This window comes from Micropterus salmoides, unplaced genomic scaffold (assembly GCF_014851395.1).
Source record: "Micropterus salmoides isolate LMB-PRFRI ecotype aquatic unplaced genomic scaffold, ASM1485139v1 Ms_hic_scaffold_8, whole genome shotgun sequence".
In the NCBI taxonomy this organism is placed as follows: domain Eukaryota; kingdom Metazoa; phylum Chordata; class Actinopteri; order Centrarchiformes; family Centrarchidae; genus Micropterus; species Micropterus salmoides.
Genome location: NW_024044570.1, coordinates 32,355,141 through 32,382,958, shown reverse-complemented (window position 1 = coordinate 32,382,958; position 27,818 = coordinate 32,355,141). Strand labels below are relative to the sequence as shown.

The 27,818-nt window shown below is 39.9% G+C and overlaps 1 protein-coding gene across 2 annotated transcripts in view; it reads right to left on the bottom strand.

Annotated features, from left to right (window-relative positions):
- The window catches only part of LOC119893591 (spondin-1-like), a 102,083-nt gene that overhangs the window by 33,289 nt on the left and 40,976 nt on the right, over positions 1-27,818 (bottom strand). For both annotated transcript variants that reach the window (XM_038705842.1, XM_038705841.1), the window contains exons 5-6: positions 27,039-27,161; positions 26,144-26,292 (exon numbers count right to left, since the gene is read on the bottom strand). In XM_038705842.1, coding sequence (XP_038561770.1) covers positions 26,144-26,292; positions 27,039-27,161 — 272 coding nt within the window. The remainder of the gene's footprint in view (positions 1-26,143; positions 26,293-27,038; positions 27,162-27,818) is intronic.

Genomic DNA, 27,818 nt, shown 5'->3' with positions numbered 1-27,818 from the left:
ACACTCGTAAACACGCAATTTCTTTTTTTTCTAAGAAACAAATGTATATCTTCTTGGTGTTTGTTCCCATATTATGGTCAAAATTTAAAAATGTGTCAAACTAACAAACGGAAGAAATTAAAATTGTATTTACTTTCCTGCAGTGACAGCTCCTCCTACATTGGTGTTCTCCACAAAAGGTAAATTCTTGGTAACGACTGACAATGTCAGTATGGGTAATTTAATTGGTGTAATACGTGTATTTGTGGGCTCTAAAATACAGACACAAGCAGAGGGGGGTGTGCTGGGTGCTTGAGCAACTGCCCTTTTGCCCTTTGATGCCCAAAGTGCCCTTTTATCAATGCAAAATTTCCTTAATTTATGTATTTTTAAATTTGTAAAGGCCTTTTTTGTGAAGACCTGCCCAATCAAACTATTAGTAAAATGAAGAAATAATAATTTTGCAGTAAATAAAATGACCCACATGTTGACCTTTCACCTGATAACCTCATCTGTAGTGAGCCCTCCCGTTCAGACACCGTGCCTTCAGGATGTTAAAACCTGGATGACCTGTAATTTTCTCATGCTAAACTCAAATAAAACTGAAGTTATTGCTCTGGGGCCTAAGCACCTCCGTGACGCATTATCTAAAGATATAGTTTCCCTGGATGGCATCGCCCTGGCCTCCAGCACCACTGTGAGGAATCTTGGAGTTATCTTTGATCAGGACATGTCGTTTAAGTCTCACATTAAGCAAATTTCAAGGACCGCCTTTTTTCACCTACGTAATATTGCGAAAATCAGGAACATCCTGTCTAAAAATGATGCAGAAAAACTAGTCCATGCATTTGTTACTTCTAGGCTGGATTACTGCAATTCCTTATTATGAGGCTGCTCGAAAAAGTCGATTAAGACTCTTCAGCTGATCGAGAATGCTGCAGCACATGTTCTGACAGGAACCAGGAAAAGAGATCACATTTCTCCTGTTTTAGCTTCTTTGCATTGGCTTCCAGTAAAATCCAGAATAGAATTTAAAATCATTCTTCTTACCTACAAAGCTCTTAATGGTCAGGCACCATCTTATCTTAAAGAGCTCATAGTACCTTACTACCCCACCAGAGCACTGCGCTCCCAGAATGCAGGGTTACTTGTGGTTCCTAGAGTCTCCAAAAGTAGACTAGGAGCCAGAGCGTTCAGCTATCAAGCTCCTCTCCTGTGGAACCAGGTTCCAGTTTGGGTTCAGGAGGCAGACACCATCTCCACATTTAAGAGTAGGCTTAAGACTTTCCTCTTTGATAAAGCTTATAGTTAGGGCTGGCTCAGGTGAGTCCTGAACCATCCCTTAGTTATGCTGCTATAGGCCTAGACTGCCGGGGGATTTCCCATGATGCACTGAGCTCCTCTCTCCTCTACTTTCTCTCCCTCTGTATGCAACCTCATCCCATTATTGCATGTTACTAACACAACTTCTCCCCCTTTCTGGTAGTCTTGTGCTTTCTCGTCCCTCTCCTCTCTCCTCCTATCACTTCCTGCAGGTTTTCTGGCTCTGGAGCTGTGGAGTCTGGATCTGTGGTTGCGGGTCACCTGCTGCCCCCGTGTTCCTGCTCGACACCCTCTGCTGCAACGACTATTGTTGCTAGTCCTATTGTTATTATTGTTATTATAATCATTAACATTACGATTGTTACCATTAACACTATTATAAATATCTGTACGATTTTTCATTTAGTCTATAGCAACATTACCTTCACTGTGTGTACCTCTGTGTGTATATTGTGTAGGCTGCCTCCCTCCCCTCTCTCTCTCCTTACATCCCTCTCTCTCTCTCTCTCTCTCTGTCTCTCTCTCTCCTTCACCCTCTCTCTCTCCTTCACCCCCAACCGGTCGAGGCAGATGGCCGCCCACCCTGAGCCATGGTTCTGCTCCAGGTTTCTGCCTCTTAAAAGAAAGTTTTTCCTTGCCTCTGTCGCCTAGTGCTTGCTCTTGGTGAGAACTGTTGGGCTTCTGTAAATATCATCACAGAGTACGGTCTAGACCTGCTCTTTTATGAAAAGCGCTGTGAGATAACTGTTGTTGTGATTTGGCGCTTTATAAATAAAATTGAATTGAAGTTAGTGATTCGGCAGTACTGCCTACAGGACACCTTCGATTCTGCTAAGAGGGGTTTGCCACAATGTGCTTGTTGTGGGATGGATGTATTTTACAAGAAAGACACAAAGACAGCATGCACAGTAGTTGTGTATATTGCTGTGTGTAGCCTGTAGAAGTAACTTTAGCTGCCAGCTAACGCGATGCTGCCAGCTAATGTTACTTCTCCACACAAATAAACAAAGGTGCTCTGTTCACTTTGTAAATTTAAATGCTCCGTATTTGTATAGCGCCTTTCTAGTCTTTTCAACCACTCAAAGCACTTTTACACTACATCCACCATTCACACACTGAGCCTAAGTGCTCAAACAGAAACTAACATTCACACACTGGCGGAGTTCGGGGTTCAGTATCTTGCCCAGGGATTGAACCGCCGACCTTCTGATTAACAGGGAACCCGCTCCACCTCCTGAGTCACAGCTAAGCTATGTTGACCACTTATGTCAGCCCACATGTTTGGGGGAGAGAAGTTTCACGGGCGTCGAGAGGTATAATCTTTTTTATGTAATTTGACTAAAAACTTTTCACTTGAACTGGGATTATTACAGTAACTTAATAAAAGCCTTGTGCCTTAAATAATTATAACATTGGTAAAACAGGCTTACAGAAACTTATTCTTCCGACTTATAGCCTGCTTATCAGCCCTTTTTTAAAAATTATCATTAAATTCAGAACAGTATTGGAACAGATTTACATTTTAACAGCAACAGTAGTGTTTACAACAGCAAAACTACTATATAAACTCAATAACTTGAAATACATATAAAAATCACAGTGTCAATGTAAAATAAATAATATTCCTGACATCAAAGTAAAGAGTGAAGAAAGGGCCCTATTAGATTTCAGAAAAGGTCTGAAATGTTAATGTGAAAGATGAATGCTAATTTATTTATTTAGATTTACGATGAGACATATAGTCAATAAAAATCCAAATATATCTCAGATTTACAATGCAACATATAAAATCGTCATCACAATATTGCATACTGTTGACACACAAGCAAACAACACACAGGCACACACACACATCTGTCTATAGATTTGTTTGTCTCATTCTTACCCCTGCCATAGCCACCCTCATCCTTTCCCCCATTAATGTTTCCTTCTCAGGTTAAACCCACACTTTTTTGAATCTGGCATCTTATTTCCTCTACCTGCAGCTCTCGGCCTGCAGCAGTCTCTGTGAGCATCTCCCTCTGATTTTCTTGTAGCAGTCAGCCTTGACAGCGGCTGCATCACTACAGCAGGTAAGTCACTGTGAGCTGGTCCTAAACACTCAGCAGTCTTTACATCTTGTCATGGTTACATAATTGTTTAATCAGCTAATATATATCCTATGTTTGTTATAATATCTCTAGTCACAGATCACTTCCAGTAATATCAGCAGCAACAGCAGCATCTCCAGTAACCCTTCAACAGCAACTGTTCCCTGTAAGTCAGCCCACAGTGTTTTAAAGCTAGAACTGGGAATTCCCTGTGTTTCTTTTTCAAAACAGCATTTGCTGAGGTATTGATACTAGGGCTGGGCAATAAAACAATAATGATAATTATCGCAATATAATTTTCCTCAATAACAATATAAAACATGTTCAATATATCATCAATAAATATTTGATTTAATTCATTAGAATTAGCACTTCATTTGTCTATTAAGATGTTCATTTTGTTGAGAAAAAGGTACTGAAAGAAGAGTTATTAATCATATTTTTTGAATAAGGATTTTATAATAATTATTTTGAATGTTCTACCTCAGATATTTGAAGTAATCCACTGTTTGGCATCAAGCGTTTGTCACGTTCTGACCATAAAGTATAGTTCAACCTCACAATTAACTGTCTGGCCCTTATGCCTGCCTGGCCCTGTGAACGGAATCATGGGAGGAAAAGTCCAGAAGAGTTTTTGTTTTGGTTTTTTGGCAACTTTTTATAAGATAGCCTACTACTGATGGAGAATCATACAGGGAGAGAGAGATGGAAAGAAGCGGGGCACGCTGACGTACTTGCAACAGAGGTACGTTAGGTCTGTAAGTGTGAAGAGAACTGAAGGAGGCAGATTAAAGTATAATTAAAACTGTGAAATAAGAAAGAAGCCACTACAAATAGTAAAAACATATCCGCCAAATTACTTTTGGTCCAGCCCTATAATATTACCAGCAATACTGTATGGCTTTGAGATAATGCAACTCCATATTGTATTTCTTTATTTTAATTACCAATGCATTTAACTACTTTATCAACCAAGGCAAAGTGGCAACTGCCTCCGAACCCTAACTGTTGGGTGGTTTGATCTAGCGTGATTTTATAATCTCATCAGAGATAAAATCCTAATCTAAGTAAAGTATAAAGTATAGTATTTCTCTCTGAAATGGAGTGCAGTAGCAGTATATATTAGTTTAAAATGGAAGTACTCAAGTAAAGTGACAGTCCATCCTGGTCTAAATACTTATGACCACTCTTATGAGCACTATGAGCACTCCTGCAGGTTGTTAAGCTCGCCACAATCTCTGCACTGACCCCACTGTAAACATTTCCATCTACGCATTTCTAAAAACAGCCACAGAAAACCCCTCATTTAACTGATGGAAATAGAGCTACAGTGTGCTTTAATGGTGCAAGTGCAGCTACAACTTCTACTTGAGTTCTGTGGTCCTCCCTGCGACATGTCTCTCTCGGGAACCCAAGGTAATTATCTTGTCACAGGGCTAGATTGGTGCGCTGAACACAGCTGATTACACAGAGGCTGATTGGCACAAAATATAACTGGCTCCAGATTCCCTAATGAAGAGGGATGTGAACTGGTGTCAAGCTGTTGTCACGCAGTAAATGCCAACCCACATGACAGCGCTGACACAGGCACTGAGGTCGAGATGGGAGCCCTGATTACGCCTTATCATGCAATATCCGGCTGATAAGTGTTAAACAACGATGGAGTGACAAGGATAACACAAGAATCCAAGGGTGGGAAAAAGAGAGTAAGAAAGGACATGGACGTGTGTGTGTGTGTGTGTGTGTGTGTGTGTGAAAGGACAGAAAAATAAGTAAACAAAATCAAAATATGTGTGTTCTGAGACTGAATACGGTGCCAGCAAGCAAATACAACTCATGTCAACTCTAGGTGTGTGTATTTAATGGCTTCTACATCACATCATGGTGCTTGCAACAGTGATAATTGTTGGTTAAATGATCAGGTATTGGCCAGCTAGAGGAGCGGCTCTGTGGATGTCAGTTGGCCCACCACTCTGGTCCAGACTGAAATATCTCGACTAAACTTTTGTACAGACAATAGCCCTGTTTTCATCAGCGTTTTTTAATGAGAATTTTGGAGTATCGCATTAGAAAAGCTTGATGGAAACAGCAAAATTTGAAGAAAAAAAAAAAACTCAATTTCGCTAAAACGTTTTTACGCTGGCTTGAGGTGGTTTTCGCCTTTGTCGAAAAAGAGTAAATGCACTAAATGGGAGATGGAAACACCTTTTCTGACGTAGCGAACTTGTAACTCACGACTGATCAGCTGTTTCTGCTGTCGGTGTCTTGGCCGGTTGTGCAGAGACCTGCATACCTGCCTGAGAATTTCATGCACCTCATGGCTGGTAACGCTCATTTGTGCTGAGAAAAGAGGTGGATGCAAATCTCGGCAGGTAGCCTTCTGGTAGCAACTTGAACGCTTGAAACATATTTCTGAGGACCTCTCTCCATTTTTCTAAGATCAATGGCCCTCAGGTTCATGCGACTGGTTTTGTTTCTGGTTTGGAACCCAAACGTCTTGTTTATTACAACCATGTCTAACGTCAACTACTGACGTAATTAGGCTCGCCGTAGCCTGGTTCGACTTCAAGAGGTCGTATCATAGAACTGAAATTCACTTATGGGTTTTGGTTTTGGTGTGTCACCCCAGGATTTCCAGTGACGCCATCTGGCCACCCCTATGAAAAATGTCTATGGGCGCCACTGAATTGGAACCGCAGCGGACTTGATGAGGGTAAAGTTATACGGGCTGTCGGCTATGGGGACCTCACATCTTGGCTCTATCTTGACAAATCCACCACAGGTTTGAAGGCTAAACAACTACATTCTCACCTAAAAACCTCTAAAACTGCATTATGTGACACAAGAACAGTAGTTTAACTCACAGCTGTGAGTTTTTTCTCCGCCGCCATTGCTGCTTGTTGTTACAACATGCATTTTGGGATACTTGGCTATCCAAAAGTCCACACAAGTTACCACCCAAGGCATGCTCGGTAAAACAGAGGGAGCAAGAACACATCCCGGTATTTGGCTGTAGTTAGCTAGATGCAGACTTTAGAAGTGGAACAGTACTTGGGCTGCGATTAATGACGTTTCACAAGTCCACAAGAACGTACGTGCTGACATTGAGAAACGCCTTGTGTAACATCAGCATTGTCACAGTGAACATGTTAGCACGCCGCTCCAGATACAGTCTAGTGCAGTGGTTGGCAAATAAGTCTGGCATCGGGCCAAATTTTTTTCAGGCCATTACATGGCGGGCCAGAACAAAGTCAAATTATGTCAAATCTTTGTATACTTTTGTGCACGTTTAGCAAAGTCAGTACTGTGTGGGAGTCCCGTTAGGAAGGTTGTAAGATTGATTCCAACTAACTGCAGATATTTTTTTCTCCCATGTTAAACAAATTTATATTGGAAACTTTTGCACATGCTCACAATAAAGCATGTGCTGCAGTGTGTGTGCATCCCAGCGTTTGATCCCCATTCACAAACTTATGGACGCTTATTTTCATTTCCCTGAGGAAATTCAGGGGAATGCAATCACACTTTTTCAGAGGTGTGTCAAACAAGCCAGAGTCTCCTTTGAATGTCATTCAGAGCTCTCTAAAGTAAAAACTTGTCGTAAAGCATTGCTGCAAAAACAGTTCTTGCGCTTTTATTTTGGAGGCACAATCACTTAAGAGGAATTGATTGTGTAACTAACTTTTTTTTTTTTTGTGCTATCAAATCAATCGATATATTATATCTTCATTTGGAGTTCATCTTAGAACCAAGTAAAGAATAAGGAGAAAAGGTTAAAATTATGATATAAACTGGCAGGGTTGGTTTGAAAAAAAGAAAGGTGGGATGGAGGGAGAGAGGGAGGCAGAAAGAAAGGGTAAAGAAAGCAAGGGAGAGGAGGGAAGAAAGATTGAGAAAGAAAAGATGGATTATTTTCAGAGGGAAGTTTAGAGAATTAGAATAATATGTACAAAAGAAAGAAGGTGTGTATGAGATAAACAATGCGCTGTTTACCATATGTCATGCTGGGGATGTGTTGGGGATTAAAGCTTCGGTCCACATGAAAGAAGCAGCCTCATTATAAAGCTCCCAACATATTGCTACCTGGTAGGCATGTGAAGCTAACAAGCTACTGTACGTCCCCTATTTACCATCAGTCATCTGTGTCTTTCTGTTTTTGACTAACTATAAGAGAACTGATCTTACCATCTCTGTCCCTCTCATACATGCAAAAGCCCACCAGCCCAAACACACCCCTTTTGATCAAAACTTAATCTTTCCTCTCTAATGAGATACAATGGAAAATAATAATTAGGATGAAAATCTATGGCGGGAAGCTCAGTAATAGCTTAAGAAAAAAAAAATCTTTTCATTATTTTGAAACTGGAATGCAGACTTGGCTCTTGCCCCAGGGCAGCAGCTTGGGAGATAATTGGGAATTCATGATGTGACTGTGATTATTGATGAGAGAGGAGAGGGAACGGTTGGCCGCTGTTAATCCTGACCCGCCTCCAACAGAGCTGACACAAACAACAGGTGTGGACTTGCATCTTAGTGTTCATCCCGGGCTTTTAATGAATACAAATTCCCAATTAGGAGAGGATAGAGGCACACTTGCACACACGCACACACACACACACAAACACAGATGCTGCAGATTCAAACATATAACGTGGCAGCTGGAGAAGTGCAATAGTGTTCCCTGTGGAACAGAAACACAGAGCAATGTGTTGGATTAACAAAGGGGGAGTGAAGGTATGAAGGTGTACATTCCAATAGAATCAGAATTTGGTATGATAACACAACCATTTTAGAGCGTAGGTATGGTTTCAAGTGGAGGGGACACATGTCATTCTCGACACAAGGTCCATTTAGTAGTTGTTCTGTAGCTTTCAACAGCCATACGCCCAGTTGTCATGGAACTGTACATGTTTTAATTTCCACTTTAAGGATCAATAGGTACTTTATTTGTCACATACACATACATGTAGTGAGATTCATTCTCTGCATTTAACGCATCCCTGAAGGGAGTAGTGGGCAGCCACTGAACAGCGCGCTGTTCAACTCCAGATTGAAGTGCAGTGTCTGGTCAAACAGCACTGACTGGAGAACCTATCTAACATGTTTCTGATGGTGGGGGAAACCGGAGCACACGGAGGAAACCCACGCAGACACGAGGAGAACATGCAAACTCCAAACAGAAAGGCCGGGAAGACCGGGGTTTGAACCTGGGACCTTCTTGCTGTCAGGCCAAGTTCTTGACAACTGTAGACAACACAGTTTCACTATATAACATTTCCTGCTTTTATTTCAACATTTTTATTGACATTATTTTTATTATTCACTTGGAGGTCATGGTCTGATGTGCCAGCAGAACCACATCATATGCACGTCACCTGCATGTTACCCCCCCCTCCCGTTTACACTGGTTACACCAGCAACTTCTCTAAAATTCAGCGTCCTTTCTTCTCCTACTCTATCGTCTTCTTTATGGGGATTAGGAAAAAAAACCTTGCCAAACCTCCCTTCCAACCCCCCACCCCAAAAAAATGAAAACCCTGACAGAGAAGTAAAATGACCAAACAAAATAAAACAAAGTAAGACATACCAAGGACAAGACAGTCCCTGTGGTGCCAGCCAGCCTAGCAAACTGTCTCGCTACAGCCTCAATCTCCTCCATTGATTTGCTGACAGGGGATCTTTAGCCCGGAGTAAAAACGATTCATTCTGGACACCACTTTCTGTCAGCGCCATGCATTTTGAAATACCTTATTAAACATTTACGACTGGGTAAGAGTTATTACAACCACAATTCTATTACTTATACATCACTGGTTTATCCATTTGGCTCTGCTGTCACATTATCTTTACAGACAGACTTTCATTATGGCCTTTAAAAAACATCCATTTATAAGATCAGCAGCCCTATATATATATTAAAAAAAGAACATGACATGACGTATAGTATTTGATGACAGATAATTCACCAGACAGTTGAAGTACCACGTAAGGCATTAAGGAATTAAAATGTGTGCAAATTATGGAAGAAAAGGCAATTTAGAGCCAGCGGTCTCGTCTCCGCAGTAAAGAGGAGATGACAGAACAGTGACTTGTCAAAGCAAAAATTCCCTCAGTGCATCTGAGCATTGAGCTTAAATGAAGTCCCACTACAAAGTGAAGCGTTAAAGCCTTTCAACATTAGATGAAAGAAAGACAGAGGCATGAGATGCGCAAAGAGAGATGTCGTCATCCTGTCAAACACCAGAATGTAATTGAGTCTTAAACCCTCTTAGTCCACAGGTACCTGATGTAAAATCATTATTAGATTTGGATCAGATAGTAATATGGCTAAAGAATACATCTGTTTGTCCCAGGTATTCTTAGGATTCTGCACTAAAAGTCATGTTGGAAGAGAAAACTGATAGCTAACGAGTCTGAACTTCAGTACCCAAACCCCTGGGTGTTTGTCCATGAACTAGCTGATGTGCGCTTCTTTATACCAAAGGGGATGAAGGAGAGGAAGAGCTCATGTCGGTGAGTCCAGCTGTCTCTGGAGTGCTGCTCACTGCTGTTTACGACAGTTTGCTTTTGACTTTTCAAGTTTGGAATTGTCCATACCAGACACCAAAATTCAATTTGGTCAAACAGAGCATGTTTCAATCAGTAGAAAGCACAGCCATGTTTGCAGCTCTGTGAGGATGCGTGGTGCTTCTTTGAAATATAAACATGCGAATATCTATATTTTAGCATGTTTACATGCTACAATCAGCACTTAACATGAAGTACAGCTAAACTGATGGAATGTCATTTGTTTTGCAGATATTTGGTCATAAACTTAAGTAAATATTACATTTTGACCTGATGATGGCGCTGTATGAAGAGTTTTGGGATCAACAAAGTTATTACAGTTCATCCTGAGGAGAACATGACTGTGTTAACCAAATTTCATGGCGATACATCTAATAGTTGTTCAATTTCACTAATGATTCTTAATCTTCATAATGTATGGCTAACACTGTCATTTGTTTATTTGCAAAAAAAAAAACAAACTATGTTGATTCCTAAATAGCAAGGGCAGCTTTCTCTATGCTTCAAACTATCATTTATTAAGGTGGGTCTATAAATCTGTAATTCTAATTCCTCACCCTTTTCATTGCCCAGCAGGTAGCCTCCCTACCTCACCTCACCCCCCTTTGTCACATTCACTTTGTTCCTTTAATAATAATAATAATAATAATAATAATCTTTATTTGTAGAGAACTTTTAAAAAAAATTATAGAAACTAATGGCATCTTTTCCCCTAATGTTTCCATCAAAGCTGCAATCAAATGTCCAATGATTGTAAAGGAATTGGAACTGTTCTTTCATTTGAGATTTGTTTATTAAAACTGCAGCTAAGCATTAAGCCAAACACCCACAGTGACAAACAGCATTAATGGGGGTATCAGGCCAAGGATGATGTACTATTTCTATAAAGACGAGTAGAATAGCTGCCAAAAATTAAATTTTTTTGTGAAAGAAAAGAACAAAAAAACTTTCAGCTTTACAAAGAAGCTACATTAGGGAGAGTACCCTGTCAACCTAATAACACACCCACATGTGTGCTTCTAATTAATCATCAAGGCTATGTGATGTTTGCGGACTCAGTCGTATACTTAGAATAATAAAGAAATCTCTGCTAACAACATAGTCTCTATTAAATACCTTCCTTCATTTTTCATTTTACACAAAAAAACGGAAATGGAAATGGTTTAACCGATCACCCTGTCTCCCGGTGATTATAATTCTGACTGAATTAAATGATTGACTGTGCTCAGCCACAGATACAGGCATTTTTGGCCTTGTTTGTTCCTATACCCTTGAGAGAAATTTTTAATAGGTAAGAAGATGAACAGAGACATTTCAACAAGCCCACCACCTGCTCAGGGAAGCATAGGGTGAGCTAGATAGTGTTCAAACAATAGAGAATGAAATTAAGCATTTATTTAACATTTCTCAGTCACTGTTATTAATTTACAAATGGCCACACATGCACATCAATGAGTACACGACTATCATAGAATATAATTTACTGCAGAATAATTTGACCCCTTCTTTGACAACCTGAGAGTGCCCAGTCTGCAACTGCTCAGATAATGTAATCAGTGGTGGAAGAAGTATAAAAATTCTTTATATGTAAAAGTCATGCATTCAAACATTTACTCAAGTAAAAGTACAAAAGTATTAGCATAAGAATATACTTAAAAGTATCAAAAGTTATCATTTTGCAGAATATCTCATTTCACTATAATATATATTATTGATTGTGTGCATCACTTTAATTATGCATCTGGTAAAGGTGGAGCTAAATTTAACTTATACTATATACAGCTGGATAGTTTAACCTGTAATAATTCATTGTTCATTTAATTTTTGATTTTGTTTTAATAATCTGAATCTGCAAAGTAATTTATTATAACTAAAGCTTTAAAGAGGTGGTATTATGCTCATTTTCAGTTTCAGGAGTTGCACCAGAACAGGTTTACATGGATTCATTTTCAAAAAACACCATATTTTTGTCGTACTGCACATTGCTGCAGCTGCTCTTCGTTTTAGCTATGGAGTGATATGTCTTGTTTCTAAATGATCTTTGTTGTGAGTTGCACATGTGCAGTACCTAGGTAAGGACTCCTAGCCAATCAGAAGCAGAGTAGTGCAGGCCTTGAGAAGCCGGTAAACACGGCTTCGGTTCAGCTGTATATATTCCTCTTACCAGTTTAGCAACATGGACTGGAGCAAGAGTTTCAGAGTGGTGAGTTATTAATCTGTAACAAAAGTATCTTTCATCCATAAAGTTTTAACTGAGCTCTGTCTCTACATCACAGGAACAACTTTATGTCCACTGACTGCCTGGAGGGTAGCTAGTGTTTGGAAGGGAGAGGAGAGGTGTGTTCTGGAAGGAGAGGGAAAAAGCCCAAAAAGCACAATAGGATCTCTTTAAAATAAATGTAGTCAAGTAAAAAGTACTAATAATTACTAAAAGTAATATTTGCATTCAAAATGTAGGTGAGTAGGAGTATAAAGTAGCAGAAAATGGAAATACTCAAGTAAAGTACAAGTCAAAATTGTTCTTAAGTACAGTACTTGAGTAAATGTTCTTTCGACCACTGGATCTATTCATGCACATGAAGTCTGAGATCCCTTTAAACAGATCATAACTATGTGGAGTACAAATAAAACTATGCGCTGGCACATTTGACTAAAATGAACGATTTAACACAAACCGTCCGCTAATGCTGGGAAACAGTCTTTTCACACATTTTGAATTTCAGCTACTAATCAAACTGTTTTGGAATAAGTGCAAATATTTCACTCAAGTTGAGACATTCTACATCTGCACAAACATGTTTTCACCCCAATTTATGCTACCAAAGGCATACATTGGAGTGAAAGGGGCAGGGGAACTAGTAACATCAGCTAAAATGTTACTAGTTAAACATTACTAGTAATAAATAGCAAAGATGGAGTCATTACATTGTCCTAGAAAGCTGCAAGCACAAATAAAATAAAATAATCTTTCAAACTACGGAAGGATATATCTTGGCTGTCACTGTCTTCATCCTCCACTTCATTTGTGAAATTGTCTCCCTCCTGAAACTCTCAGCCTATTAGAGTTAGTAGTGAAACGCTGTCCGTCTGTCAGCCGCCAAAAGCTTTCCAAAAATCCCCCAGGACCAACTCTGTAAGCGTGATGTGTGTGTGTGTGTGTGTGTGTGTGTGTGTCCCATTGTCATCAGCTGCTCCCTGACTTAACTACCTCTCACTCTTTTGTAGCAAGATCTCAAGATAGCGCTACATAATAGCCTACTGCTCCCATGTATGCACAAATCATAAAGATCCACACACAGGAAAAGACATATGCGCACACACACACACACACACACACACACACACACACACACACACAAAGCCAGTGCCGGACTGAGCTGTCTCTCATTTTCCACCCACCTCTTGCTCTGGGAGACAAGTGAATTTATGTCCAAATATAGTGCAGCCTTCATTGCAACCTGTATGACCAGCTTGTCAAACACTGTCAAATCCCCCCAAGCCCAAGAAAGTGTAAGCATAGCACATGGGTGTGAAATGCATAAAATTTTCAAAATAAAATGTGTGAGGCATATGCTGTAAATAAACAAAGCAATGCATCGCGGCAGAATTGTGCTGGAAAGGGTAATATATTCTGGTTGGTTTTTATCAAAGATGATATGTATCTGATTAACAAGAAGATGCCTTGAGGCAGGGAGAAGTGCAAGGCATCATGTTCGCGTAAGGCAGCAGTGTGAATTCATCAAGATGGGAGGCATTCTATGATGAATAACAAGCATGCAATGAAAATAAAACGATTCTCCATGTTTCCATCAAGAATCGCTGTTGGCATCTGTGTGTCATTATTTAGGAAGGTTTGACAAGCTGCCTATCACCTGTTTCCCAAAGGGGCAACATGATGTGACACAGACACATAATTCTGTCCATCTGTGAGTAAAATGACATGTGTTACTGTCAGTGGTGGACAGTAACTAAGTGTATTTACTCTAGTACTGTTTAGGTGTTCGGAGGTATTTGTACTTTACTTGAGTATATTTATTTAATGCCACTTTTACTTTTCTACCTTAACTCCACTACATCTCAGAGGGAAATATTTTTACTTCACTACATTTATCTGACAGCTGCAGTTACCATACAAAGTAAGATTTTTACACACAAAACATATGAAGAGTTTAAAAAATATGATGTTTTGATCATTGTTCATTTAAAAACAAATGGAAAAGGTTTGCTGCTTTTCCTTTTGATTATTTTAATGTTTTTTTAATAATTTTGAGGTTTGGACTGGCAAAACAAGCATTGTGAAGGTGTCACTTGGGCTCTGAGCAATTGTAATAAAATCTCTTACTATTTTTACAGTCGGAGAATAAAATAATCAGCGGATTAATCCATTATTAAAAAAATCATTAATTGCCAACCGCAACAGTGAAATCCTGAGTAATAATAAAATTATATAATGTATAAAAGTATAACATATTTCTTTCTGCAGTGCACTTTTAATACTTTAAGTACATTTTCCGGATTATGCTTACATACTTTTACTTTAATAACATTTTTAATGCAGTACTTTTACTTGTAAAATAGTATTTCTACAGTGAAGTATTAGTACTTTTACTTAAGTGAAGGATCTGAATAATTCATCCACCACTAATTACGGCAATATGACATCCCACCCCCAGCTTTTTCTCTGATCCCTTTGAAAGGAAAATGTTTACGTGTGCAGCTGAACTGTTTTCCATGACAAAAACAGAAATAAAAAGTAACATATAAAAACAAAATATATGACAAAATGCATTATGTGAAATATGGAGAGATGGAGAAATTAAATAATTAATGTTTCAATGCAAAGCCTTTGCCCTGCATGTGTCTGCGCTGTGTCTGCGCAATCACAATGTATGCTCTTGATTGGTCAAACTGTATTTGCCTCAAATGATGTCATCTTTAGAAGGAGATATGTCTGCTTGACCTGTTGCACTGATAAGCAGCATGTAGCAGTGACGTAAAGTTACTAGTTCTTGGAAGAAAAAACACATTTGTGGATACATTCGCAATCCCATTCCATTCATAATAATTAACAGTGTAAACACACTGCATCTCTTTGTCTCCTGATGTCAAATAAATAAATATAAATCATATATTTTGCATGGACAAAAGAATAACTATAAAGAAAATGAAAGGACTTTCTCTCAGAATGTGACTTGCAGATAGAGAGGAAGCGAACGAGCAGACTACTACTCCCCTTCACTGCACGCACGTTGTGCAGCGATGCTGGCTAACTTCCAAACTGACGGAGAGAAAATTTCCCTGCTGAGGCATTTTGAGCGGCGCCACAAAAAAAATTCTCTCGATAGAGTGCAGACATTGTGACGGCTTGACAAAACATCTCGGAGAGCAGCGACGGTGTGTGAACATGCACAGAGAGATACACTCAGAGAAGGAGAAAGTAAATCGCTTAGCATTACTTCCCTCGCTCTTAATCTGACAGGTGTCAGCCATGAGAAAGGAATGGGTGTGAGGCTTTGGAGCGCTCTCAGAGAGCCTTGTGTTTTCTTTCTCTATTCAGTGGTGCAATACGGACTTCTACGAGAAGCAATAAAGATGTTGGGAGTGTTTTGTGTGTGTGTGTTTGCCTGTCCGCCTTTCTGTCTATCTTCAGCACGTCTGCAGCAATTTCCTGTGAAGTGTTTTGAGTAGAAAGATGAAGGTTAAGGATAGTTGTCTCGCCCCTCTTCTCCCCACCGCCTGCTCTCCTTCACCTCACCCTCCACCCTTCTCTGACAATCTGTCTGATATGAGGCCTTTGAAAACAACAAAAAAATAATGAAAACACTATGAGAAGGAAGAGAAAGAAAGAAGGAGAGAGAGAATAGGGGAGGAAGAAAAATTAGACCGTCAACAAAAGTGGCAAACTGATACGCTCATAAGAGCATGAGCAAGAAAAGATCTTTCACATATCTGTGAAGCAGTGTCAATCAGTTATTCAGTGAGGTGTTTGGAGAAAATGCAGGGACTGAAGAGGAAGGAAGGATGGAAGTAAAAAAGGAATAATATAATTGGGGTGCAAATACGTAAGAATGAAAATAAGCATGCAGGCAAAGACAGAAAGACAGTTGGAAGTGTGAAATGCGGAATGGCCGGTAATAGCTAACATATTTATGGACTAAATTCATGAAAGAGGAAGGAAGGATGAAAGAAAACAATAAATGAAATGAAGAAAGGCTTGAATACGTTTAAAGAAGAAAGGAAGGAGGCAGAAGAGTGGAAGGAAAGATAGAAATTACTATGAAGGAAGCTGCAAAACCTTAAAAAAAAAGAAGTGGGCATCAGGGTGGCCTAATGGATAGCACTGTGGCCTCACAGCAGGAAGGTCCTGGGTTCGTCCCGGCCTTTCTGTGTGGAGTTTGCATGTTCTCCCTGTGTCTACGTGGGTTTACCCCACCATCAAAAACATGTTAGGCCAGCCACTGCATTCAATCTGGAGTTGGCCCCGGGCACTGTACAGTGGCTCCCTTCAGGGATGGGAATCTCGATGGGAATGTGTCTATGTGACAAATAAAGTACCAGATGTACCTACCTCCATGACCAATCTCTCCAGGCACAGAGAAGGTCACTGTGACATATTTCTAATAGTCAAACTTTTGTGTCAAACTGAGACTTTGTAATGGAAAGAAGTGTCACTTTGTACAGAGGAAATATGAGCTGCAGCTTTCCCCAGAGAGGTCTGACAAGTACTAGCCCAGGGCAATATATCGCTTGGCCTAAGGCTCAGGGCAACGTGTGGAATGAAAATCTGTGGCTGTGTGTCCACCTGTCTTTTTACTCCTGCATCCTTTGTCTCCCTGTTTTAAAAGGAAGAGATGAGCAATTGACTGCTCCCCACAGTGCTAAGAGCTGGGCCCGTTTTCAAAACCATGTTATGCTTCCACACGAAAAAATTCAAACCTCAAATGGTTTTTCACAACAGTTGTAGCCATGACAGGCAGTGCCCCGAAGAGCCTGCTGAGCAATGCATGAGGAAAGAAGAAGAGCCCAATTGACAAATGCTTTTAGAGGTGAGTAAGAGTGCACCGAGGAGCAAGCCAGCTCACCAGAACTTGAGATTTGGGATGCAGAAATCACTATGGAGGCAGAGATTTGCTGTAACTTCATTAAAGTGTAACTGACTGGGCCTGTTATCACACTTCTCCCCTTTAAAGTTGATACCAACGGCTCGTTGGCCAGCATCTCTTGACATTTAGCTGTCTGATCTTGGTGTGATCACACCTGGCTGAGAGCACGTGGCATTTCACAGGGGGTAATAATTAGGTACTGATATTTTTTGACCTGTGTCAATGCCCTGTAGCATTTAAAGGGTTGAGGATTTACTCCTTGGCCAGCAGCTCTTCAAATTTTAGAACCTCGGCTTGTGTGCTTGTTTTATACTCTCGGCCGCATGTGACATTTCAAAGCAATCAATATTTAGATGTGCCGTGTAATTTTGCTTCTTGAGTGAGAAACTAGTGACATTAAAATATACTTTTAGTTCCTCAGGACAAAGGGAAACAAATCTGTCTTATCTGTCTGTTCTTAACCTACTGACACATTCAAAATGAGCTGAGGCAGTTTCCCTTGGCTCACACAAGTTGGCACATGCTGTATAAAAACAACACATCTTGGTGTCTTCTATTCAAGAGTTATTCATGGTGAAGAATATCTGCGACACACTCACTGGGCCTCATGCAGGAACTCAATCGAGGAACAGATTTGTTCTAATAGTGACAAATACAAGTGATTTAAGAGAAGTTGTCCCATTCACCAATTTTCTTGTAGTTAGACAGTTCCAGGCCAGTGGAACCACCAATTTTACACATCTAAGTCTGTTTACAAGTCTTTGGGAGTACTACTGCATACGTGGAAAAAAATGTGTACAAAGCCTTTTGTGGCTCCAGAGGGAGCTGCGTGGAATCTGAAAAAAGGCCTCAAATTATTTTAATTTCAAAACACTTTATTTATTCCCAATGGGCAATTACAGAGACCCATAGATTAGTACAAGTTAAATAAAACATCTAATACAACATCTTTCATAATAAACATATGTAATTAAGTTAAAAAAGTTTAAAATGTTCTAATCTACGAGCCGACCAGTCACCGCATGAGCTGTGACCCTGACGTACCACTTACAGAAAGTGTACAGAAGTTAAGGCTGAAGAGTACAAGTTTGAAAATGAAATATTTACATATCTCATTTAGTGAACTGGTAAATAATAAAACACTCTTTTAAACTTCTGGAGTTAACTGTAACTTCTAATTTTACTCCCATTAGAACCATAACTTGAATTGCTTTGCTTGAGCTTTTGCTTTAAAGGTTTTTTGGGGCCGCTAATCCCACTCCAGTGGTACATGTTGTAATTATATTTGTTTTAAGTTCAACTTCAACTCTTGGGGGATGTTTTTTGTCAATTAAACTTGCTTACAGTTTAGGGTCATCAATTATGCTTCAACAGTTTTCCCCTAGTTTATACGAGTATAGTTCTGGCCATGCAACTATGTTTGCACTTGAGTCTGGCAGCTTCAGTGAACTGACAAAAGCATTTTAGGATCTTGGCACGTTTAAACCTGCTGTTGAATGCTGCTAAGTCAATGGTGCCAGTATTTAGAGAGATCCATTTTCAGACAGTAGTCCGAGCTGTGAGCTGGTGTGCTGTGGTATGAACTGATATGTGCCTGAAGGGATTTATTATACATATTTTCCATAACCTCATGCATGTCGGGCCCTGTCCAGCGTGCCTCTGTGCTCACATGCTTACCAAGCAGAATTTGATGGACGGCATGATGGCCAAGTTAAACTTAAACAAGCAAGCGGGAGAAAATAGATTTAGGTCATGATTTTGCAAAGCAATCCACGCAGCAGCAATTCAGCAAACACCTCAACTTTGACTGAGGTCCTCACTGGGTTTAGACTAGTAAGATGGAGCAGGCTGTTGAGTCAACATCTATTCAGCGTCTAAATATTTGCTTGCAGAAAAAACCTGCGTGTCATTCTGAATGGTTATTAAACGCTGCCTCGTGACTTTCTGAACAATATAAAGTCTTCCTGCAGAGATTGAGGAAGCAACTCTCTGACAGAGATGTTCTGACTTGTACTCACATAATCACAGTGAGAGCTCTCAAGTCTCGTCTCCCCTGCCTGTCTGCCAGTCTTGTGCCGGGCTTAGGCCTGTGTTAGTTAGTGGAATGCAGGTTGGCGCTGGGCTGGAGAGGTCTTAAGGCTTTGTCCGCACATCACCACAGCTGATTGCTCCTGTGGATGGTTGGGATTCTCAGCTAAGACAGGGATTACTGACCCATGTCGGCTTCCCACCTTTACAGCAGCCACTTCGATGTTCTCCCAGTCTGAACTTAGACGCCCCAGAGAATTGAAAAGATGGGAGTGTGAATGTGAGTGCTTTAGTCTAAAACCTTGAAAAGATAACTTATAACAATATATCTTTGAACAACAACAGAAAGTGTCATGCATGCATGAGGACGCACACAAACACGGGAATGAAGTTGACCAAAAAGTGTTATCAGTCATCCTAGTATGCTGATGAATACACATATATTGTTTCCATTTATGTGACAGAAATATTTGAATAATCACCTTAGAATCAGACTGCTGATGTTCTGAAAAAACTTTTACTATCACAGGCCATCTGGCATAGCGTCACTCAGTTTTGCACTGGTTATGTATCACACCATTTTACGTAAATTCACTTTTTTCATGAGACTAAATTATGAGAACTTGCATGTTATACAACATAATTTTAATTGTCTGTCTGTCAAAGAATAGTTCAAAAGTTATTTACGTAAACTTATTTGCTTTATAACTCACAAGGTGTTAATTAGTGAGCCTTTAAGATACTGGAAAGCAGACTTTTGTCGGACAGAGCAAGGCCAGCTGTTTCCCCTTTTCCAGTCTTTACTCTTTTCATAATTGATTAAGGACTTTAAGCATTACTCAACTCCTTGTAATTTTAGCTGTTTCCGTTATTGTTGGTAAGTTGTTCTTGCTTTTTATGATATCTGCATTGTCATTTTGTATTTTTGCAACTTTGACATTACAACACTATCTTGGCCAGGACGCTCTTGGAAGAGAAACTACATAAAAGCTACACTAAATGGCTGTTCGCTGTAGCTTCAGATTTAATGTACAGATATAAGTATCAGTCTTTCCAACTAACTCTTGGTAAGAAAGCAAATCTTTTTTTAATTTTAATATTGTTTCATGTCAAATATTTACCTAAATGCCAAAAATTCAACTGTTGTATCTTTTTGTACTGCTGGTCAGAGAAAACTAGAAATTAAAATTAGCCACCTTCACTGGACTTTTTGAAATTATTTTAAGTGAAAGGACACTTGTTAAAAGAAGAGACACTAAACCATTTGTGGGGTCTATATTTAGTCATGCAAATGGAACACAAAACCTTATTGAATCACGGATTTAAAAAAAGTCCCCCTGTTACATAGTCCAACAAATCAATAGCTGACATTCCAGGGTACAGTACACAATCAAGCCATCTCATTCCGCAATGAAACAGGCTGAAGTTTTCATTGTGTCAGGGTAGTTATTAGCCCCAGAGACAGACAGAGCCAGCCAAGAGAGGAGTTAGGGCTGTCCGTCAGCCGCCAATGTCTCCACACAACAGCCCAAACCCAAACTGACAGGCACACACCATACTGACAGCACACTAACAACACACTATTGTTCCCTCGCAAAAGGCCAGGACACACCTTTCAATGCCCACAGAGAGAGAGAGTGGTTGAAAGAGGACGCACAGAGACAGCCATACACTGTGGGCCTCAGTCGAACCAGCAGACAGGAGCGACATACATGCAAAGTACAGTATAAATTAGGGTTGGTCCATATGGATAAAATCCCGGTTCAAGCACTCGGCAGGTGGTCCATGTTCTGAGCTGTCAGCGCAAGACCCGGCAAGATGACAGGAGGTGGACTCTGTGTTTTACATCGATGATGCTTGGTGCTCAAACGCAGTCAAGATGGACTCCCAAATTTCAGACTGTTTATTGTGAAGATGAAACTTTCATATTATCATCTGGTTGCTGTTGTTTACATTCACTCCAGATGCTTTCAGAATTCAGAAAATGCACTGCGGAATGTTCGGGGTGTATACGTATATGTATATATGTATAAACAACTATATTGTTTTATTTTATATGTTACCCTATTTTAATATAGTGAATATACTGTGAAGCTGATATGCTGCGTATCGTGACATAGGAAATCCTTTGAGAAGCTGATTACAGGCAAAATATCCAGATGCTGTCTGTGTTTGGGGAAATTAAATTCCTGACAAATTCAGCATTGGAGTAAAAATCCTATGAATACTATATTGCCGTAAAGAAGTCCTGCTCAATGTTATGCAACACTGCCTGCAATGGCTTAATGCACCCAGAGATAGTATAGAGTGAATTAACACTAATGTACAAATGGCCACTGCTTTAATCACAGGGTTGGTGGTTTGATCCCCGGACTGATGGGTGGGTCTTTTTAAACATGGAAAAGAAAGTGAAAGGGCTATATTAATGCACTCCATTACCATTCCCGTTTACCATGTACAGTCGCTTTTTATTTTATCAACTGATTCCGATCCCAGTCTATCATGTTCATCATTTGCTGTGTGCTCTAGCCCGTGTGCTCTAGCCCGTATTTAGCCTGTATTTGTTTACATTTTGTAAATGAACACCATTAAAAAGTTTGCCCGAATTAGATATTAGCAGTTCTTGGTCTGTCGCTTCACAATTTGAAAACCTCTACTCTAGACCAAAAAGGTGTATGCCTGCCTGATTTTGCTGGCATGTTCAGATTTTGTTGCATGCAGTTTGTGCTTCTGCTATGATTAAGTAGGCTACGTAGTTAAATGGTTTCCTTTTTTGTCTGATTTAACCATATTTATTGTCATTTTATGATCGGGAGTCTGCACAGGGTGTTTAATTTTGAAATATGACCAGATTCTCTATGCTGTTCTGTGTTGATGCGGCCACGTCTGGTGGACTCACGAGCATTGACTCGAATGGCTGCCATAATGTGACGCAGGCGGATTCAGTGGACTTTGCGAGTTAGACGTTGACTTGTACCCCACTCCACTTGATTTGTAGTCCACTAAGCACAAATCAACGCAACATTCAGTCAGATCAGAACACCCCACTATCAAGACATAAACAAATCTAATCTAGGTAGGAGATTAAGCATGTGTGAGTGAAATTGTTGTGCTGCTGCCGTAACAACTGTGTTGATTAAAACTGGTGGAGAAGGGGTTAAGCTAGAAGGACACTGGAACAATGTAGTGTGAGAGCAAGTCTGTCAATTCTTATTCAAAATACAAACTAATGTTCAAACATAGTCAAAAATGTTTACATGACCAATTACTCGCCCTGTTGGCCAGTAAATACTATACAATAGTTTTAGATTTGTTTCCAGTGAGATATTAGTGACTTTACAATTCTGTTGCTGCTCTAGAAACAACATTTTAGTTAATAAAACATTTTCAATTATTTTTTCAAATAATATATTATTTAGTAATAAATAGGACTGATAAGAGGATCAATAAAGAACTGAACCAATAATGATTACCAATACAAGTGTGTCAATAAAATTCTAATGATCCCACTCATGAGAAAATGGTCGGCCCATCTCCGTGTCCTGGTTTTACAATCCAGCCCAATTGAATTTGTAATTGAATAGCCCTGCAATACACAATACACGGCTCCTGAAAACGATAATATCAAGATACAGCAATTCTGCGATAATTGATATATCGCTAGACAATCCTAAACAATATCTGTCTAATTATGAATACAAAATGCCCACAAAAATGTTTTCTCTATCTTCTGAAAATCATCACAAAACAGCACAATTCTGCTGATCCTACAGCAACTATGTAAAATTAATATAATAAACATATATATTATAAAAGGCATATAAAAATGCTAATTCACTTAATTTACTGTTTTTTTTGCTGAAAATACAAATTGCTGTGTATCACGTAAGTCTAATATCTACATCACATTAAACTGATAACTGTTCAGAGACACAGCATTGTGCTTCCCTTTCTCCACCTAGTAATAGCTGTATTTTTAGGCCACTGGGAATTCTGGGTTTGAGTTTTGAGCCTTTGGGGTTGCTGTAGCTAGTCAGTGAGGAGTGCTGAAGCAGCAGAGTAGCAGATCAAGCCAGTGAAGTTAGCAGCTCTTTTTTATTTCACACAGAGCTCAGGAAACATCTGTACTTTAAGTATTTGCACAGTATGTCACTCTTATATTATCGTGTTGGCAATGCTAAAGTCCGTTAGCAAGTTAATGGAGATTATATCTTAGCATTGAGCTAATCGTCAAAGCACTATTTTTATTTTATTTTATGTATCGCTATGATGGTCTGGAATATCGTTACAGTATCATGAAAAAATATGTTACGATATTTTGCTGTATCAATGTTTTGGCACACACCTAGTCACTGAGAGTGAATGTTAACATCTATTCTACAACATAGTGAGCTACATTGTTTTCACATGAATTCAAACAAATGTTGTGTTAGCTCTAGTTCATTCAAACCTAGCCCTGACCTGTGAGGGGTTGGGAGTAACGTGTGTTTTTTGAATAATTTAAGGTAGGGCTACTCAATTATGGCAAAAATCAAAATCACAAATATTTTGCTCATAATGGTCATAATTGAGATCACGATTATTAACACGATTACTGAAACATCATGTGTTCATTAAAACTTTAAAACTGAATGCTTCATTTTTAAAATGATTTTGTATTATCCAAAAATCCCAAATAGCCCATAAAATAAGAAATATTAATGGAATATTATTAACTTTAAACAGCATCTAGGGCAGCCCAGTGTTTCCCCAGGTTGACTGCTTTGAGTTGTTGATGGGCTGCAGTGGGGGCTACGTGTGTGTGTGTGTGTGTGTGTGTACACAAGAAGTGGAGCAGGGCAGGTGAACTACTCGAGTTGACGACAACTCGTTACGTTAGATACGTGTTGTTCTGCCGGGAGATGCGGTAAACCAACAGTGAGAAAACTATAAATCCTATAATACGTTAGAAGACGTGGACACCACAGATATTTTACAAGCAAAGCAAGCCTCAACACACACCTGGCTATGAGTAGTGTAAGTTTAAGGGGCATCTAGTGGTGAGAGTTGCGAATTGCAACCAGTGGTCACGGTGGATTCACATGCTCCTCGGATGGTGCAATTTCCTGAGTTGTGAAGTCGTTCTTCTGACTTCAGTGTGCGTTCATGGGCTCTTAAGTCAGAACGTGGAATCAACATGGACACTACTACAAAGATGTGTAGGATTAGCGTTATCAGATCATATAAACAACACGCTGACATCTAGTTCACTCTGCATGCACAGCATGTAACAAATGAGTTTGCAAAATATGTATATGTAATACTACTACTATCTTACTATCTTAATTCTTGCACACTTAACTTTTAAAGGCTTTATTGTGAGCATATGAAACAGTCGCTTCATAATCAGTTTGAAGAGGGAAAATAGAAATTCTCCCAATGGGGGATCGAACTCACAACCTTCAAGATAAGAGTCCTGCGCTTTCCTGACTGAGCGAACCAAACACTGTAACATTTAACTAAATTTTTTATGTCTTTTGTTCTCACCCACCATCTGATGGATAAAAAAATTGCTGCGACGCAAAACCTATTTGCTGACAACTGGTGTACATTACTTCTTCTTCTTCGAACATACGTTTTCAGTGTAGTTATGAGCATCTACACTGCCAGAATTCTACAAGAAGAACAACAAGAACAACAAGAACGTAGTGACGAAACGTGCTCTGTGGCGCTGGTTGTCCGTTTTCAGCTACTGTAGAAACATGGCGGCGCAACATGGCGATGTCCACGTAAGGGGGGAACCGCAGTTATGTGGATAGAAATGACTCATTCTTAGGTAATAAAAACACAACGGTTCATTATTATACAATTACACACCACTGAAAACATAGTTATGGATCTTATATTGCATTTCTGTCAATAGATCCTCAGAAATATTACACACACTGGACCTTTAAGCTAATAATGGTGACCTGCCAGTTATAGCCTAACCCTGAGTTGAAGCAAACATGCCACAGCATGGCTGAGGGAGTTTGGGCTTTTAGCAGAGAGCGCTGTGAAGTAATGAGTGCGCAGGATTTATTACTCAAGACAAAACGAGTGTGCTTACAAAACGAAACTGTGATTAAAATTCGATCATTTGCACAGCCCTGATTGGGGGAGATGTGTTGAAGCCAAAGAGAGCGAAGTTTCTCTTTAAAGTAATACCTACATACCATGTTATAAATGGTACAGCAAAATACACACACACACACATACAGTACACATACAGTGTGCAGGTATGCTCAAGCCCATCTCTCAGCTGTGTCCTGTCATGCACTGTCCCCTGTCTGAGCTATGTGTAAATTTTTCTACACACACACACGCACGCACACACACACACACACACACACACACGCACACACAGTCTTGCGCTGAGGCAACAGCCTTTCCTCTCGTGGTGCTATCCAGTGGATGGCTTGAAAAAATATCTGATCCCCTAAAGGCACCGTTCACTCAAAAGAAGTCTGTTGTTTTCCAAAGGAATCTGATTTCAAGCAGAATCCAGCACCACACAGTGTCAACATGCATCTGGTTTAATGAAGAGGATAATGAGAATATGAAGACGCCCTGCGTCTGTAAAAGCTTTGCCCGATGTGGAAATGAGAATTTCACTGTATTGGACATTCATCAGCTGCCATTTTGACAGAGTAAAATGTGTGTGTGTGTGTGTGTGTGTGTGTGTGTGTGCGCATGTCATTTCAGATTCTTATTGCCTCAGCCTGTCATTAACCTCTCAGTATGTTGTAATAGCCCCTGGCATATGGCAGTGGGCCCTGAGCACAGTCATGATAATACTGTATCTACACTCTGTATGCACTGGTGAAGGGTGAGCTTTGAGTATGATTGCAGTTCTAGGATTTTATTGTCTTTTTTCTTTTTTTTGATGCATCCCATATTTTGCCACTAGCAATTTAGTTTTAGGTTTAGTCCAATATGAGGGTTAAACAAATGAAAAGACATGGAAATAGTGCTGTTTCATCAAAAATGGAGCAACAGAGAACCCGCAGAGGCTCCATCTGATGTCAGCCTTACCTTCTGTCTAATCTCTCCTTCCATCTTGATGGGTGAGCCAAACTCTGCAACCTGACGGACGCCCTCACTGGCGTAACCTCCATACTCCCACAACACGTAGCCTCTGGAGTGAGACGCACCAATCAGAGCCGACCAGTGGTTGGCTCGTCCTGGAAGACAGGAGCAGGAGAGAAGTTTAGGTTTAAGGGTTTTAAATTCTGATTCAGATAAGGACGATAAATTGTCTTTTTCAGCTGGCCCGTCTGCATTATTTTTTCTATTATAGTTTGCCATGGTTGGCACATCTCTGTAACAGATTATACAGAGAATACACTGATTTGTTTCAGTTTATTCATTCAGCAATGCACTGTGTTCTTGATAGCCCATTTTACGCTACTACTAATCGGTAGTGAGTGATGTATCTGTAAATTTGGCGCCATATTCAGTTGAAACAGGAGCAGCAGTAGCGGTTCCTAGCTAGTGGCAGTTACGTTGTGGTTGGTGCAGAGCTATTTTTTGGCTGGTAGGAGTATCTTAATGGAGTCTTGTCATTTCAGTGAGGTTGCCAGGCAACCAATGGGGACTAGAAGAAGTCTCTGCGTCTGGCCAAGAAATAGTCCTGTACACAACCCCCTGTTAAACTATAATGTGTTGTTTTCACATTGTGGTTTTTGTACACATTAAAGAAAGAAGATACAAGTGTTTATGAGCCAGCCTTGGATTGACCCAGGCTTGCTGTTTCCAAGAAAGCTAATAATCATATTTGTTTCAGTAAGTTGACTTGGAATAACCTGCGCTGCTACCCTGGATATACACACACTTATGGGTATTTATGAGTTTTCATGCCTATTCTCTACTTACATGGTGAATGTGCATAGTGTACATGCAGTAGAGCCTGCCCATGGTTTGAACTCACTTGGATAGTCTTTTGGATGTACTTTCTCTGACCAGTTGCCATAGAAGGTGAGTCTGTACTTGGCTGTTCCGCAGGCGCAGCACTCCATGGCAGGAACTTCTGTGGCTTCACCGAACACAGGCTCTACAGGGAGACAGGACGTGAACATGATAACACACAAATTGTGTACAGATTTAAGGTTAAACAAGATGCACAAGCCTAATAAATGATGAGGTGAAGGGGGCACCCCAGTACCTCTGCTGCATGTCATCCCCTTGCTGTCCCCTGCCTCTCCTGCCTCACTCAACCGTGACTATCTAATAAAGCAGAAAATACCCCAAAGATGATCAGATGATGGACTACAATTTGGAACCAGTGAGAATGTCTCAAAATTACATCACTGGAATAAACCGGTATTTAAATGACACATTACCCTTGACGCAGACTCATAAATATTAAAATATTGGCCTCAACCAATGTTTTGCAAAGATAGGTCAAGGTGGAGGACTTGAATATTTATGAGTAACCAAATTATTCGAAAGAAATTCTCACTTGACATCTAAGTTATAGCAGGACGAGTAAGCAAATTGAAAACAGTGTGGCTTGATTGGCTTGCATAATAGCCTGGAAAATTAGATTCTGGTGAGGAGAGGAAGATTTTATGAAAGTAAAATTCCCACTGAGATTAAGTTTTAAAAAACCATTTGTGTGGGCTCTGGTTTTTAGTCCCATGGTCTCTCTGTCTCACAAGACTTTAGTGTATATTTAGGGAGCAGACAGCTTTCCAAATCTGGTGTGGCA